We start from the raw sequence: 16,488 nt of genomic DNA, 5'->3' as shown, positions 1-16,488 counted from the left end.
GAATTAGTCATGGACATTTCAACCGATTGGCTAAGTAAATTATTCAGTTCTAGGATCCCGTTCTTCCACATCGCTTCCATGTTGCACGCAGAGTGGTACAGTATTCTTATCTGATGTACCTTACACTGACTGGCCAGGTCGCCTAGTCAAGTGATATGGGCGGAGTTATTTACTGTAAGAAATGAGGAATTCGAACACTAGCACATGTGCACATGGGAAAATAAACTAGGCCTAGACGTTATAAAGTGTTTTTCCATATATTTTTAAACCCAGGTTATGGGATGATACCTTCTGTGATTTGATATGATTCAATGTTTTAACATTTAAAGTATGGATATGAAAAACACTTTTCTGGTAGGGAATCTGTCAGATTTGTGTAAAATGTTGTAATAACTTGTACATCTGTCAGATTTGTGTAAAATGTTGTAATAACTTGTACATATTTGTTTGTTTTGGGTCACCATAGCATAGCACTTTTGACAGGCCCACAACATTCTTGAGATGGCAGTGCAGTGATTAATGTACTTGTATAGGCCACATTGCAAATATTTCCATGTTTGAAGACTTGTTTGACTGGTGTGAATAGTTTATTATTGTATAGATCACCACCTTGTGGCATAAATGGCAACTCTTCACTTGAGGTTCTTGATGACGTTGACGTTTTACATTACTTAGTTTAATCTGGTCTAGACATATTAAATGTATCAAAATGTATCAGTATGATTAATAGTTTCATTTTAGATATGCCACAGACCATTGAAACGTAGATCGTATTGTTTTATTAAATGAAATGGCACCACAGACATGGAACAATGTACTGTGCCARATCGGTTTGTTTTTAAGGCTGCACCAACTTCCGGTTAACAAACGTTAGCCGTATAGCTGTAGAAACCATCCATACTCATTGAACGGAGCAATGTGTCTATGTGATTTCTGACATTAATTGGTAAATTGTAGTGTTCATCGTTGAAGCATGGCGATTTCAATGGAAACCCAGCTCCAGAGTATATTCGAGGATGTAGTGGTATGTGCATTCTGTATCAGACAGCTAACTTTAGATAGCCAGCTAACGTTAGCCACTTACCTTTTGTTAGCAGCTAACGGTACTAGCTGAGCTAGCTTTTTTGCTAATTCACTTATGGCTGAATAGTTTTTGGTTAGCCACATTTTACAACAATCTCAGCATGCATTCTACTTAGCCTAATATTTGCTGCCTCATGTTGATCAAGCTAATGATATATGTCAATAGCAATGCCCTAACTTTATACAACATTTCTACTTTAGCTATATAACGTTAGCCTATGACAGCAGGGGTGTAATCACAGAAACCGTTTACTCCAACCCGAAAACGCAAACGAGAGGTTGTATTTGACAAATTCAGGTAGGTCCCTCCCAATTTAGTTCCGTTTGCTTCCGTTTGGCTATTAAACGGCAAACGGTTTCTAATGAATACACCCTTAGATCGTGCACGTTTTGTCAGGTCGTTAACCCTAAATGTGCTAGCTAGATAATTTGTCTAGTGTAACATTCTAACCATTACTCCATTGATTGTCTATTCACTGAATACATCATTTTATTTTTCAGAAAACAGAAGTTATTGAGGAAGCCTTTGCAGGGTATGACTTCTGAAGCAGACTTGTCTGCATCCCAGTTAAAGATTAAGTGCAGTATAAAAAACACTATTCAGTGTCATACAATTTGTTGTGGAGGAGTTATGTTTTCATAGTTGTCTTTAATGACTTCTCATCTGTCTTCTCAGCATGTTTATGGACACACCTGAGGATGAGAGAACAAAACTTATCAGTTGTCTAGGTGCCTTTCGTCAGTATTGGAACACTCTTCCTCCGGTGAGAGAGATGCCCAAGATTTGAGACATGCAGCATCAAACATCATCCAAACCTTATACATTGCACTTGTTTCTGTAATTCCTCAGTAGTAACAAGACAGTTTGATGTTTTTTTCAGGATTCCCATGACCAGTGTGTGCAGTGGATTGTCAGATTCATTCATGGCCAGCACAGCCCCAAACGGATCTCTTTTCTCTACGACTGCCTCGCCATGGCAGTGGAAACCAGTCTGTTACCTCCCAGGTAAGGATGTGTTTTTCTCTGTGAGAGAATGACTAGTGTTGTGTACTGTGCTGAGGACAGACAAATTAAATGTCATGTTTTCTCAGGATGGTGTGTCAGGCTCTCATAAGCTCAGATAACCTGGAGTGGGAGCGGACACAGTTATGGGCCTTGACTTTTCGACTCATACGCAAAATCATTGGTGGTGTGGATTACAAGGTAAGAAACAATGCACTTGGGGGTGCTGTTGGAAGCCAAGGATGTAGAACGCATTTCCCTATCGCTCCTTAGTTAGTGACCAAATTTATATATTTAACCTTGCAAAATTGTACATATTGTAACGACCCTGGGTTTATAAGCGCGGAAATCGACTCTGCCGCACGAGCGTGCTTTTGCAGCACAGTCGATAGCGCGCCGGACTTCGGGCTAGAAGGTCAAGGGTTCTAGACCTGCTCCCTGACTTCGGGCTAGAAGGTTGAGGGTTCGAGACCTGCTCCCTGCCTGTTTCATTACATTGGTGTCAGAAGTGATCGGACCTTGCATCAACGACAGTGCGTGTGCTTGGCCGGTGAGCGCGTTCCTGTAAGACGTAGAGTCGCAAGCTAGCGCGAGGACGCGCTCTTTGAAAGAAGGGAGTAGTGTAACGACCCTGGGTTTATAAGCGCGGAAATCGACTCTGCCGCACGAGCATGCTTTTGCGGCACAGTCGATAGCGCGCTGCACTTCGGGCTAGAAGGTCGAGGGTTCGAGACCTGCTCCCTGACTGTTTCATTACAATATTTTTGTTTGGCCAGGCGTCCTAGAGACCCATAAACAATTCAGATCAAGTTCGAGAAATTTAAGTTTGTAATGTCGTCTACCCGGCCAAAAACGAAGTCTGGAAGAGCAGGCCGCAGCAAGCCCGCGCCTTCTCCTGATTCACCCCCGCCACCGGACGCTGCTAATGCCGGCCCCACGGAAACACTGACTGTGGAGATGCTACAATCCGTGATAGGCACCCTCAAAACCGATATTTTCGGCAAAATTGACTCTCTCTCTACCAATCTCAGGTCAGAGATATCAATGGTCAAAGACGAGCTTAAAAAATCTATTGGGAGTATAACGTTACAGAATAAGCTCGACGCACACGGAGTGGCCTTGGAACGAGGTGCAACAGTCCACAGCACTCGCATTAGCGAGCTAGAGGCTAACGTTGGCTCATTAATAACTAGGTTGATATACCTCGACAATAGATGCAAAGATATGGAATGTAGAATGCGGAGGAACAACATTTGTCTACTGGGAATACCGGAGGGAGTGGAGGGCCCAAGACCCACGGAGTTCATGGCCCAGCTGCCTCAGGAGCTGCTCGGTCTGGAGGAGAAGCCACTGCTAGACCGGGCACACCGCACTCTGCGTAGCCGACCCCGGGATGGAAAACCCCCGCGACCATTTGTTATCAGGGTGCATTCCTTTCACGATCGCAATGACATACTGAGGAGATCGGGAGAGGCATCCCTTGTTGTACCGCATGGTGTGGAAAAAATGGTTGGTTAGCTGGTATTGTTAGCAGGCCGAATGGTTTGCTAGCGAAGCCAATTTTGCTGGGGTCATCGACATTTGAATGTCATTCTCTTTTCTTTACTTTTTTTTCATTTCTAACCCAGGTTGCCGCCTCTAATATCAATATCTGGCTGTTTTCATGGCTCAGTCGTAGTTTTACCATCTGTATTGCTGTTAAACCGCTCTTCACCGAGGTTCATTTTCCTTAGACTCTGTTGGGGACCAATCTATGTATGTTTGGCTTACTCTAGTTAAATGGTCACAAATCTCAGGTAGCACAGAGTAAGAGTTATCATGCTTTGCTCTAAACTTTTTTTCTATTTAGGGTTTTGCTTGCATCTCAGTTGGGGAGATGCTTCTGCAAGGGAGGGTGTGAGGGAAGGGGTTTTAACCTCTATATTTGTATATAGTTTCTATTTCTTTTGTGCCTCCTTTGTTTTTGTTTTTTTAAATTTGCGCTTTTAGGTTCAACTAAGCTCTTCAGTTTACATTGTACTTTGTCCTTTACACTTCCTTTCTCTCTTAAGACATGACTCAGCCTAGTGTAGACCCATCCTGCTGGAGGGAATGGCTTTAATTTTCTCACTTGGAACTGCAGGGGCATAAATAACCCAGCATAAATAACCCAGTTAAACGTAGTAAGGTGCTACACCACCTTCATCAATTGAAAGCTCACATCTTTCTCCAAGAAACTCATCTGAAGGTATCACAACACTCAAGTCTTAGGTGCAAGAGGGGTGGCTATTTTACTTCACAGATCGGTACCGTTTACATGTTCCAATGTGATCGCAGATCCCCTTGGTACATACTTAACTGTCAGTGGTTGGCTGCTCAATACATAGGTACTTTTTGTTAATATTTATGCTCCTAATTGGGACAATGGTGAATTTTTTTTCTCAAATCGGTTTTCTCTACACTCCCAGATATGTCTTCCCATATGTTGATCTTAGGTGGTGACTTTAACTGTTGGTTAGACCCACATTTGGATCGATCCTTCACTAAACCTACCACCTTATCAACTTCCGCTAGAGTTGTCCGAACCTTTGTCTGAATTCGCAGTTTCTGATCCTTGGAGAATGTTTAATCCAGCTGGAAAAGCATACTCTTTTTCTCATCAGTTCACCATACTTTTATGCGCATAGACTACTTCCTTGTAGATGACAGGCTCCTCCCATTCCATAATGTTCATATAATCCAATTGTTGTATCTGACCATGCCCCTGTTACAATGGAAGTAGCCTTTCAAACTGTCGACAATCTGCGACCGCCTTGGCATTTAAATACTCAACTGCTCAGCAATGAACACTTTGTCAATTTTTGTTTTGAGTCAAATCAATTTTTCATGATTACAAATAGAACCCCGAACATCTCTGCGTCTACACTCAGGGAAACTTTGAAAGCTTATATGAGGTGAAATGATTTCCTACACTGCACATGAGAACAAACTGAAAAGGGATAGGCTATCTATGTTAACACGCTGTATTGCCCAATTAGATGACATTTATGCCGTTTCGCCATCCCCGGATATGTATAAGGAGCGTTTAACTCTGCAAGCAGAATTTAACACATTATGAACAGACCAGGTTACTGAACTGCTTGTCAAGTCTAGGAGCACTTACTATGAACAAGGAGATAAAGCCAGTAAATTATTAGCTCGCAAGTTACATCAACTATCATAATTTCAGATTCCTAAAATTCGAGCATCGTCTGGGATATCATTAGACCCCAGGGGGATCAATGATGAGTTCAATAGATTTTACCAGTCTCTATATACTTCTGAAAGTAATGCGGATACATTGGAATTGGATGATTTCTTCCACTCACTTGCTGTCTCTTCTGTCAGCCCGGGATTTGGTAAAAAAAAATAGAGCAGRCGATCACTGTTAAAGAATTGTCTAATGCTGTCAAATCCCTTCAATCCGGGAGAAGCTCAGAGCCTGACGGCTACTCAGCAGAGTTTTATAAAAAGTTTATCTCCAAAATAGCCCCTATTCTAATTGAAATGTACAAAGAAGCATTTGTAAATGGTTCTCTCCCACAGACTCTCACTCAGGCAACCATTTGTCTTATTCTTAAAAATAATAAAAAATAATTTGACTGTGCATCATACCGTCCAATTAGCCTGCTAAATGTTGACTATCAAATTCTAGCCAAACTTTTGGCAACGCGTCTGGAAACAGTCCTCCCATCAATTATCTCACCGGATCAAACAGGATTTATTAAAAATAGACAGTCATTCTTCAATCTTCGACGATTATCTAATATTATATATAATCATGGCTTGGATAAGACTTCTGTACTCATCCCCTCAAGCCTCTGTCAGGACTAATAACACTCTATCAGACTGCTTCCCTTTGCAATGATCGACACGCCAGGGTTGCCCTTTAAGTCCCTTACTGTTTGCCCTCGCCATAGAACCACTTGCAATAACACTTCGCTCCAACCCCCTCATCAAAGGTATAGTCCGATGTGGACACGAACACAAACTGTCTTTATATGCAGATGATTTATTATACACATCCAACCTTTCTGTCTCTGTTCCTGCTTCCCTTGCCACTTTTGCATCCTTTGGTCACTTATCAGGGTATAAACTGAATCACAGTAAAAGCAAATTGGCCGCAAAAAATTCCCCTTTGCGCAACTTGCCATTTAAAATTGCTCACAGTAGTTTTATTTATCTTGGGGTACATGTCACAATCAGATTTGAAACCCTTTTTTCAAGCCTACTTTGCTCCTCTTTTAACCCGTACTAAGGACGACTTGGAACGCTGGTCTTTGCTACAACTCTCTTTAGTTGCAATAATTAATTCTATTAAAATTAATACTCTCCCTAAATTCTTCTATCTTCCGATTTTTCTTCCCAATACATTTTTCAAAAAAATCGACGGCCTAATACTACCCTTTTATATGGGACAAAAAGCCTTCCAGGATGCGAAAACAGCTTTTGCAGAGGCCCAAACCAGACGTCGGTCTAGCTCTACCGGATTTCAGAATCTATTATTGGGCCGCCAACCTTAGGATCATTCATTACTGGTCGCAGAGCAGAGAGATATTCTCACCCCCAATTTGGCTAGAGATGGAGGCTGCCTCCTCTATACCGGCATCATTGTCTTCCCTTGCTCACTCCTCCGTTACAGGCCCTTACTCCTCCTTCACCAAAAATATGTGTCAAAACAACATTAAAGATCTGGAATCAATTCAGGCGCCACTTTGGGTTTCGAACAACCTCTTTGGCTCCGGTAGCCTCAACCAGCTCCCCCCCATCTATGGTTGATGGTGCTTTCTCAACATGGTCTGTATTAAAAGATTCAGAGATCTGTATATTAACAATACATTTAGTACGTTTGAACAATTATCAGCTAAATTTGGTCTCCCCAGACAGGTTCTTACAAGTCCAGAGTAACATCCGCAGCATAGATCCAGGATTCCCCTCCCTTCCTGGTGAAACACAGTTCGACACATTTATCCCACTTTCTACTCTGAAAGGCACCTTGTCAATAATCTATAGTCAAATTTTCTCACTACAAACCATCTCATTAAACAATATTAAATCCTCATTGGAGGAGGAACTGGGTGAGGAAATATCTGATGAACTATGGGAAGGGGCACTCAAAAGGGTACATAGCTCTTTTATCTACGCTCGACACGGCCTCATTCAATGCAAACTCATTCATAGGGCCCACTGGACCAAAGCAAGATTATCCAACATTTGCAAGGATGTGAACCCTATTTGTGTATGATGTAATCATGTAATCAGTCTCCCGCTAGTCATGTACACATGTTTTGGTGTTGCCCATCTCTCGTTGGTTTTTGGAAAGACATCTTTAACACACTCTCAGAATTAAGTGGCACACAGATCGAGCCAGACCCTTTTATTGCACTATTTGGGGTTTCCTTACCCATAATACAATTGACCAAAATGAATAAGGATGAAATTGCCTTTGTCACTTTGTTAGCGAAACGATTCATTTTACTTAGATGGAAATCCTCTGCAGCCCCTTCTCATGCTCTTTAGATTAAATCTGTTTTGAATTGCATAAAGTTGGAAAAAATTAAACACACTCTCAATGGGTCTGTAGACAAATTCTATGCAATGTGGGCTCCCTTCTTTTCTTATGTTAAACGAATACATTTCCCTGCAGTTCCAGAGTGATGTATATTTATATATTGGTGAAGTAAGAGGCCTGGTATGTGCATACACGACATCTCGGATGTTAAGGACGGTATTATCTGTACTAGTTGACCTATAACAACTGTATCAAAATATATATTTTTCCTTATTATTTATTTACATTTTTGTAATTGTTTTTTGGGTCTCTCTCTTTTGCTGTATTGTTGTCTTTGATGTGTTGTTTTATACTACTGCCAAATAACTTACAAGTGCAGTTATTTTCTAAATGCTGGTATTGAAAATTCAATAAACCAAAGTATATAAAAGAAGAAGAAACAATGCACTTGATCTCAATCAACGTGACTAGAGATCGTAGGATAGCATAGAGGAAAGGAAGTCGTATACAACAGTGTAAATAGTATTATTACATAGGATATTATCTACTAAATAACATGAATGATGTGCTTCATTGTGTTCCATCGCAGGGAGTTAGAGATCTACTGAAGGCTCTGCTGGATAAGATTCAGACCATCCCCAACACCGTTAGCTCAGCTGTGGTCCAGCAGCTGCTAGCTGCACGAGAGGTACGCCTCCTTTCCAGCCATGGGCTTTTTCACAAGAGTTTGGGGATTTCCGGTTGAATTAACCTGCTGAAATGTTTGTATATCTTCTCACAGGTGGTGGAGTACATCCTCGACAGGAACGCGTGCCTCCTGCCTGCCTACTTTGCCATTACAGAGATCAGAAAACTCTATCCTGAGGGGATGTTGTCACACTGGGTATGTTTTTAACCAGGCTATGTTCATGTCATTTGTGTGGATGATGAATCGATTTGAACTGAGATACATAGCATCTTTCACGCTATCCTTCTCTTTTATTCTAGCTTCTGGGCAGTCTCATGTCAGATTTTGTTGACAGTTTTCGGCCCACTGCAAGAATTAACTCCATCTGTGGTAAGGCCACCATTTGCACCTAACCTGCTTGGTATTGAGCAGTTGTGAGATACATATATTTATTTTGGAGTATTTTTCAGAGAACTTTAAGTGACCTATTATATGTTTGACCTGTAGGGAGATGCAGCCTCCTTCCAGTGGTCAACAACTCTGGAGCTATCTGCAACTCCTGGAAGCTGGACCCCACCACATTACGCTTCCCTCTCAGGGGCATGCTGCCCTTCGACAAGGTACTACTCCTAAACCTATCATATCTATCACCTCCATAGAAATCTTTTACCCAGACAGTGTGAAGCCTGTTTGTCAACGCTTTTGTCAAAGGATGTGGGTGTTTCTCCCCCAGGACCTGTTTGAACCACAGACAGGGCTGCTGCGATATGTGCTGGAGCAGCCCTACTCTCGAGACATGGTCTGCAACATGTTAGGGCTCAACAAGCAGGTACTTCTCCTCTCCTGCCCTGTCAGCTCTCCCCTTCCTCCTCTACCTCCCCCCTTGCTCTTGGTAACACAGGTACAGTACACAAGCCAAGGATGCTCCAGATGACCAGCCTATCACGTGAGGTGTCTTGTACTGTATTTAGTGCATCTGATTACCTGTAGAATCCAGATGAAGGCAAACAACGATGGTTTGCATTGCTTTGTTTCTATAAGGCCAGCCTCCAATCTATTCCCTGCCAATTCAGTGCACTATGTTTACCCCCAGCCCTGCTTGGCAGCTCAAATCAACGGTGTTTCAAGTTCTGTCTGACTGCCCCTTTGGCCCAGGGACACACAACAACGAGTATTGGTGTAAGGGAATACACCAGTTAATATGCCCTGTCACATTCACTTGATGTGTCTCTTAGGAGTCCAGCGGCTTTACTGACTGACAGGGGAACTTGGAGCTGGCCTCCTAGTCACTGTTTTGTCTTCTCCTTTTTTCTTCCTTTCTTTTTGTTCTGTCCTGTCTTGCCCATCCTCCAATGCTCTAGACCTTGAACATTGCTCAGGTATGTTCACAATCTTCCTGTTGTATTGTGACTAACCAGATACTGGACGCAGCTTCCTAGCCACACTGATCACGTCTAGACAACCAAAAAAATGAGAAATAAAGCAAAACATAGGGCTTGAAATTACCTTAGATAGAGACCGATGTCCAAGAGCATGTGAAAGAGCTGATATGACAATGCATCACATTGACAGGATGTGCAAGGGTCTACAGTTCAGCTCCCCTTGTTGGCCACGTAGTGTGGTCCGTAGACTTCACATCTCATTGGAGTTTTAATGCTGTGGCTGTTGCTGTCTGTCAAGACATCTCTCAAAGCTGTTTTTTAAGAACATACTTTCCCACAGATGCGTTGTGTTCGGTCTTGGGTTTCAGAATTCCATCTCCCGTCCCAAGATCCTGTATACAAGTCCAAAAACACAGCAGCTTGACAATTATTTTGCTTCTCTGTCTTTCATAGATTATTCTACTTGAATTTTCAGTGTCACCTCTATACATAGCTAGACACAATTGAAACACTCTTTCAACTGCCTGTACACTGTGGCAAAATTAGTTAAGCAATTTACTTAGATTCTCATTTTATGGTGGCTAACTCCACTGTCCCTTTAGTCTCCCTGCCTTAGACTATGAATTCATTTTGTTGAATTCGTTTTGCAATTCTAAGAATGTGCAGAACAGCATTGTAAAAGCTCTCGTGAGATCTCAATGAAAAAAACGTTGTATACAAAGTAGTAAAATGTGGACAAATTGTATCAATTTCCACCAATTGATACAATTGCAAATTTGATATTATTAGGATCTACTTTGGTGTGTTATATTATTGAATACACTAGTTCCTTCCCTATTCCAATGTCCTTGAATTTAATAGCCTATATATATTATTTTTTAATGAAACAAAAGCATGTTACAAATCATTAAACATTTACAATTTCAAACATGCAACAACATTACCAAATCAGCAAAGAGGATTGGACATTTTCTGTTTGAAACTAGAGGTGTACGTACCTGAGAATGACATGTTAATTTCAAGCCCTGATCTGCTGCATGCCGGAATGTAGTATAGTCCTGTCCGTTTTCAACTGTGGTTCAGGTGTATCTTGACGTTTGCACTGCAAGAGTTTTCCATTTGAATGTTAACACTAGATAGGCTATGTTGTTGCAAGGTAGTAGATTTAAATGCACTCTGGGAATGTCCGGAATTGACCATGTCTTTGTTCCCATAGGAGCATGATCAAATTTGTCTTTTGCCATTGAGGTTACATTATTGGATTTTGACACATCCACCACAACAGGGATGATTTGGTTCAAAAGCTACTATGAATCATGTGCTGACTGACTAATTACTTTGAGTAAGCCAAAAGTCATGGTGAAAGCAATCTTCTGAATTTTGAGTTGTTTTCCTAATGCAGTGGGCTGAGCCTTACTAAAATGATCCTTATTACATTTCAAAAGAATGATTAGTTGGACCTATCTTTGGTCCCGGCCCTCTATCGGAACATTGTGCTAAAAGGCAGCAAAAAAGCTCAAAAGAACCTACTGTATACATAATGGCTTTAACTCTTTAGATTCCATAAACCAATTCCATTGGTTGGACACTCATCAGACCAGCCTTAATCCAGTAAAGAAACCCCCATTTCAGAAGAGCATGTGTTGTACCACTGTCCCCCCCCCTCACCCTTTGGAGATGATGCTTCCCTCTGCTCACAGCGTGTTGTTGAGATGAATGGCAGTGTGTTCTATACCTGCATGTCACTTTCAGGGGCAGCTGCAGTATATCAGAAAGAGAGAGTACCTTTTGTGGTTTCAGAACAAACAGACTGGGTATATCGAAGCTTGTTCTCAGTCTATCACCATTGTTTTTCAGTAAACGTTTTGACCACAAGCCATTATTCAGTGTCAGACTGATTGTAAATGTGCAGAGCACCACCTGTTGAGTAAATATTGTCTTAACAGGTCATTTACATTGGATAGAATATTGAAATTACTTTATCAATGATGGCAAAAGTGACCAATGTGGTGATATAGTGCAGCTACTCTGGGATCTGGGCTTTCTTTGGCAGTGGTGTAGTCTTCATGTCATGCCCTGTTTTGTGTGTGTGTGTTTGAGTCAATGTGTACCCTCTGTGTGCCCGGGACAAGCTCTGTTTGTACCCAACATTTATGAGACTCCCATTTGGGCCAAGTGTCTAGAGTCAAGTTGGTGTGAGACTGTGTTTGGAGTGGAGTAAGAGGGAATGGAACTAAAATGAAGCAGTCAATGAGGCTAGTCAAGTGCCCCATTTTTTTAAATTTATTTTTGTTTGTTTTTAACTGAACTACATTCTGAATCAACTGTATGCAGATTTCACTTGTTTTGGTGAGGTATGGGCCAGTGCTAAATTCCCTGTATGAGGTACATTTGACTTTTTTTATTTTTTTATTTTTTTTATTCACCCCTCTCTGACCTCTGACACTCGTCTCTCTGGGCTCTCCCCCCCAGCACAAGCAGCGCTGCCCGGTGCTCGAGGACCAGCTTGTGGACCTGGTGGTGTACGCCATGGAGCGCTCAGAGACCGAGGAGCAGTTTGACGACGGCGGCACCAGCCAGCTCCTGTGGCAGCACCTCTCCAGCCAGCTCATTTTCTTTGTGCTCTTCCAGTTCGCCAGCTTCCCGCACATGGTGCTCTCGCTTCACCAGAAGGTGAGGTGGTGTTGATTTGAAACAGACACACACTTTTATAGAAGTGGACACAGTCATTTGTCCTATTATCGTGAATGATCTATTCTTGTTCTTGCTTCGTTTTTACCATTGGCGATTGAATTGGCTCTCTTGTTCCACGCTGCTAGTCTGTGAGACAGAGAGACTGTTATATAGACCATGTCTAAAATGTCTGTCTTGTGTGTGTTGCTCCTCAGCTGGCCGGTCGAGGTCTGATCAAAGGCAGAGACCACCTCATGTGGGTCCTCCTCCAGTTCATATCTGGCAGCATTCAGAAGAACGCCCTGGCTGACTTTCTCCCTGTCATGAAGCTGTTCGATCTTCTCTACCCAGAGAAAGAGGTAGCCACTGTGTGTGTGTGTGTCTGTCGTTTCAGCTCCTCCATCTGTCGGGGAATCGCTGCAGGAACCAGGAGGCTCCACTCTGAGCTGCATCTGGAGCTGCTCTCTCCAAGGGGACGCAATGAAGGCATCTGCAGCCCCATCTCCCCCCAATTGACATCCAGCCAAGTCTTCCATTAGCATGCAAATACTGGATCTGTTTACTTACGCTGCGCTAACACACAATCATGGCTTACTTGTCCCGCTTAGCCCAGAGCTAAGTGGATATTTATGAGCTTTCTGACCAATGATGATACAGCCAATTGTGAATGAATGAGTGAAATATTTAGTGACATAATACATTTTACTAGTCAGGTGATAAAACCATTTACTTGGTGTCGAAGATATTGATATGAATTGATGATTTATTGAAGGTTTTATTGGGATGACTAGAGACATCGTGATGTGTGTGTCTCTACAGTGCATCCCGGTGCCAGACATCAGCAAGCCCCAGTCGACCCACGCCTTCGCCATGACTTGCATCTGGATCCACTTGAACCGCAAGGCTCAGAATGACAACTCCAAGCTTCAGATTCCCATCCCCCACTCCCTCAAGCTGCACCATGAGTAAGAGAATGTCTGAATCAATCAAATGTATTTTATAAAGCCCTTTTTACATCAGCAGTTGTCACAAAGTGCTGTACAGAAACCCAGCCTAAAACCCCAAACAGCAAGCAATGCAGGTGTAGAAGCACGGTGGCTAGGATAAACTTCCATAGAAAGGCAGGAACTTGGGAAGAAACCTAGAGAGGAACCAGGCTCTGAGGGGTGGCCAGTCCTCTTCTGGCTGTGCCGGGTGGAGATTATAAGAGTACATGGCCATTTAAGGCCAGAGTGTTCTTAAAGACCAGCAGGGTAAAATAACAACCACAGTGGGCAACACCTCTGGAGTAAATGTCAGTTGGCTTTTCATAGCCGAGTATTCAGTGTTCCAGGCAGCAGGTCCCACAGGAAAAGAGAGACTGTCAAACAGCAGCTCTACCTTTAGAGGTCAGTATGTACTTAACACCAGCTCTTGTCTGTCATGTTGTCTACTAGAACGCTCATAAGTAATCACTTAGGCAGGCCGGTCTAAAAGTGTTTGTAGTCAGTGGTCACCAACTTGCAATATAACACAGATGCATGATTTGTGATGCCTTAATCGGCAGTTTGAGATAAAAGCAACATCTCAAATCTGGGATTCGATTGCATTTAAACTCCCTCCTATCCCCTATAATATTTTTACCTGTCCATGTGTGTTTAGGTTTCTCCAGCAGAGCCTGAGGAACAAGACCCTGGGGATGACAGACTATAAGATCGCCCTGCTGTGTAATGCCTACTCCACGAACTCGGAGTGCTTCACTCTGCCCATGGGCGTGCTTGTGGAGACTATCTATGGCAACGGCAGCATGCGCATCACCCTGCCTGGCACCAACTGTACCGCATCAGGCTCCGTCACACCACTACCCATGAACCTCCTAGACTCCCTCACCGTCCACGCCAAGATGAGGTGGGCTATACTTACCATAGAGATACTATAGTCCCTACAAAGACTACTACTGCTCCTTTCAATGGTGCTGTCAGGATATCACAGCAACATCAACAGTAACACTTAATTTAGTTGGAGCTCTTAATAGGGGTTATTGAATTAAGAATGGAACATCCTCAGTCTGAGGAAAACTTGAGGATGCGTCCTATGATGTTTTTAATTAKGTTTTTTTTTTTAACGGCTTGAAATGCTGTGCTAAAAATAATCTACTTTACAATGCATTATTTTAGACCCCTGCCATGTTTTTTTTAAGAACACGCCATTATGCAATTTTATTCACATTTATACTGCCCTATTTAAAATGCAAGAAGGCTTGGATAATTTGTTTTTATTTAAACATATAACATTTAAACTCTAGTCATTTTCCCTCGCTCGGATTTAGTGTAGCCCAGGGTGTATGAAATGAAATGGCTCTGTGCTAAATTACAAAGAACAGATGAGAGCGTTGCAGCGTGATGTCTTCTCCCTCTTCTGTTGATCACTGTTCTATTCTCCCTGCTGTTAGTTGCCATTTACTATCAAAAGAATGGAGAATGGAGATAATGATGAGTTTAAACAGCATCCATCCATTTCAACGTAAAAGCAATTTTTTTACCGACGAGTGGGTTTTGTTTTTTTGACAAGATGTTGTCGCTAATGAAAAATCATCTGCTCTAGCGGCTTTACAGTGGATTCAGTGCTTATTCATTTTACAATAAAGCCATCTGCAATTTCTGAGCCAATAATGCCTTGAACATTCAGCTATTCTCTGCAAATACCAACACTTGCATAAGGAGTATTCTGACAGTTTAGTGATCAAAGCATAATATATAAGGTGAAAACTGCATACAGTGGTCAAGTCTCATTCACATTTCCCCTGTACCTTGTACTTCAAGCCTGATCCATAGCATCGCCACTCGGGTGATCAAGTTGGCCCACGCCAAGTCCAGCATCGCCCTGGCCCCAGCCCTGGTGGAGACCTACAGCAGACTGCTGGTCTACATGGAGATAGAATCTCTGGGCATCAAAGGATTCATCAGTAAGTCCTGCAAACTCTGAATCCCCTTACAGAGCTTATCAATCCCTGCCTGCATTTTTTTCCCGAAAGAGACCTGGTTCATGTTCTGAAAGGCACACCATAACAAAACCTTTTCTCCCTGCTGAACACGACCCTGGCCTGAGCGAGCAGCATGGCCAGATTAACTGTATTCCAAATGCATCACAGATGTTCTAACTGCAACAACATGGTGTCTTGTTTTACCAGGCCAGCTCCTGCCCAACGTGTTCAAGTCCCACGCCTGGGGCATCCTTCACACTCTGCTGGAGATGTTCAGCTACCGTATGCACCACATCCAGCCCCACTACCGCGTCCAGCTGCTCAGCCACCTGCACTCGCTAGCCGCCGTGCCCCAGACCAACCAGAACCAGCTGCACCTCTGGTCAGTAACTACAAGATCAGGCACAGTCAGACACAATTTTTAGGGTCAGGTCCTGGTTGCATAAAACAACTTAAGTCAATTTTGCCCTTATCCTTTCCCTTAAAGTTTCCTTAACTTTAAGTCAGGTGCACAAAACATTTTAAGGTGAATTTCCCCGTTAAATGAAGTGAAAAGGTTAAGGGTGCCCATGAGGTCCCTGAACTGCTTCATTCAGTATGGATATCAATGTAAACAGCATTGTGGAGGTGAAGGTTTCTTTCATCTGCTCTGGTTATAAAAGAAAACCATCAACCAGCTAGCTACTTAGCTAAACAATGGAAGATGCACAATCCATGGCTACAAAGCTAGCTACTCTGTAAYCTAGCTTGACGTGCTAGAAAGTAGTAGAGTAATGGTTTATCATCTGAAGCAATTTGGTTATCCTGTTTTACGATCTCACAAAATAAATACGATCTCTTTGACAAGATGTTTAGTCAGTGAATCAGGCCGTCTCCGTGGTAACCAGATACTCTTTCTGCAGTACATGCTTTCAAACCACCATAAAARCCCTTGAAGTGTGCCCTTACGTAAGGGAATATTTTAGGAGCTCTATGCAATACCCTTAACCTATTTCCCTTAGGTAAGGGAACATTATAATTCCTTAAGGGAAACACTTAAGATGTTTTATGCAACCTTAATCTGACCAGGAAACACTCAACACCCTAGGTGTAGTCATATACTATAACTAGAGGCCTGAATATTTCCTGGTTAGGTCATTTGACCAGTAAAAACTCAGCACCACAGGGGTTACAGGTCCTTGAGCTCTT

General features: G+C 42.5%; 1 protein-coding gene across 2 annotated transcripts in view; it reads left to right on the top strand.

Moving 5' to 3' along the window:
• Window positions 1-855: 855 nt before the first annotated feature.
• Window positions 856-16,488, top strand: part of med23 (mediator complex subunit 23) — a 33,610-nt gene continuing 17,977 nt past the window's right edge. For both annotated transcript variants that reach the window (XM_023999725.2, XM_023999724.2), the window contains exons 1-16: window positions 856-1,024; window positions 1,585-1,616; window positions 1,760-1,847; window positions 1,965-2,089; window positions 2,176-2,287; window positions 8,206-8,304; window positions 8,398-8,499; window positions 8,604-8,673; window positions 8,791-8,903; window positions 9,017-9,112; window positions 12,138-12,338; window positions 12,554-12,697; window positions 13,158-13,303; window positions 13,980-14,225; window positions 15,140-15,282; window positions 15,508-15,682. In XM_023999725.2, the coding sequence (XP_023855493.1) occupies window positions 974-1,024; window positions 1,585-1,616; window positions 1,760-1,847; window positions 1,965-2,089; window positions 2,176-2,287; window positions 8,206-8,304; window positions 8,398-8,499; window positions 8,604-8,673; window positions 8,791-8,903; window positions 9,017-9,112; window positions 12,138-12,338; window positions 12,554-12,697; window positions 13,158-13,303; window positions 13,980-14,225; window positions 15,140-15,282; window positions 15,508-15,682 (1,943 nt within the window). In that variant the 5' untranslated portion in view covers window positions 856-973. The remainder of the gene's footprint in view (window positions 1,025-1,584; window positions 1,617-1,759; window positions 1,848-1,964; window positions 2,090-2,175; window positions 2,288-8,205; window positions 8,305-8,397; window positions 8,500-8,603; window positions 8,674-8,790; window positions 8,904-9,016; window positions 9,113-12,137; window positions 12,339-12,553; window positions 12,698-13,157; window positions 13,304-13,979; window positions 14,226-15,139; window positions 15,283-15,507; window positions 15,683-16,488) is intronic.

Source organism: Salvelinus sp. IW2-2015, linkage group LG14 (genome assembly GCF_002910315.2).
Source record: "Salvelinus sp. IW2-2015 linkage group LG14, ASM291031v2, whole genome shotgun sequence".
Taxonomy (NCBI): Eukaryota; Metazoa; Chordata; class Actinopteri; order Salmoniformes; family Salmonidae; genus Salvelinus; species Salvelinus sp. IW2-2015.
This window is presented reverse-complemented; position numbering and strand designations above follow the sequence as displayed.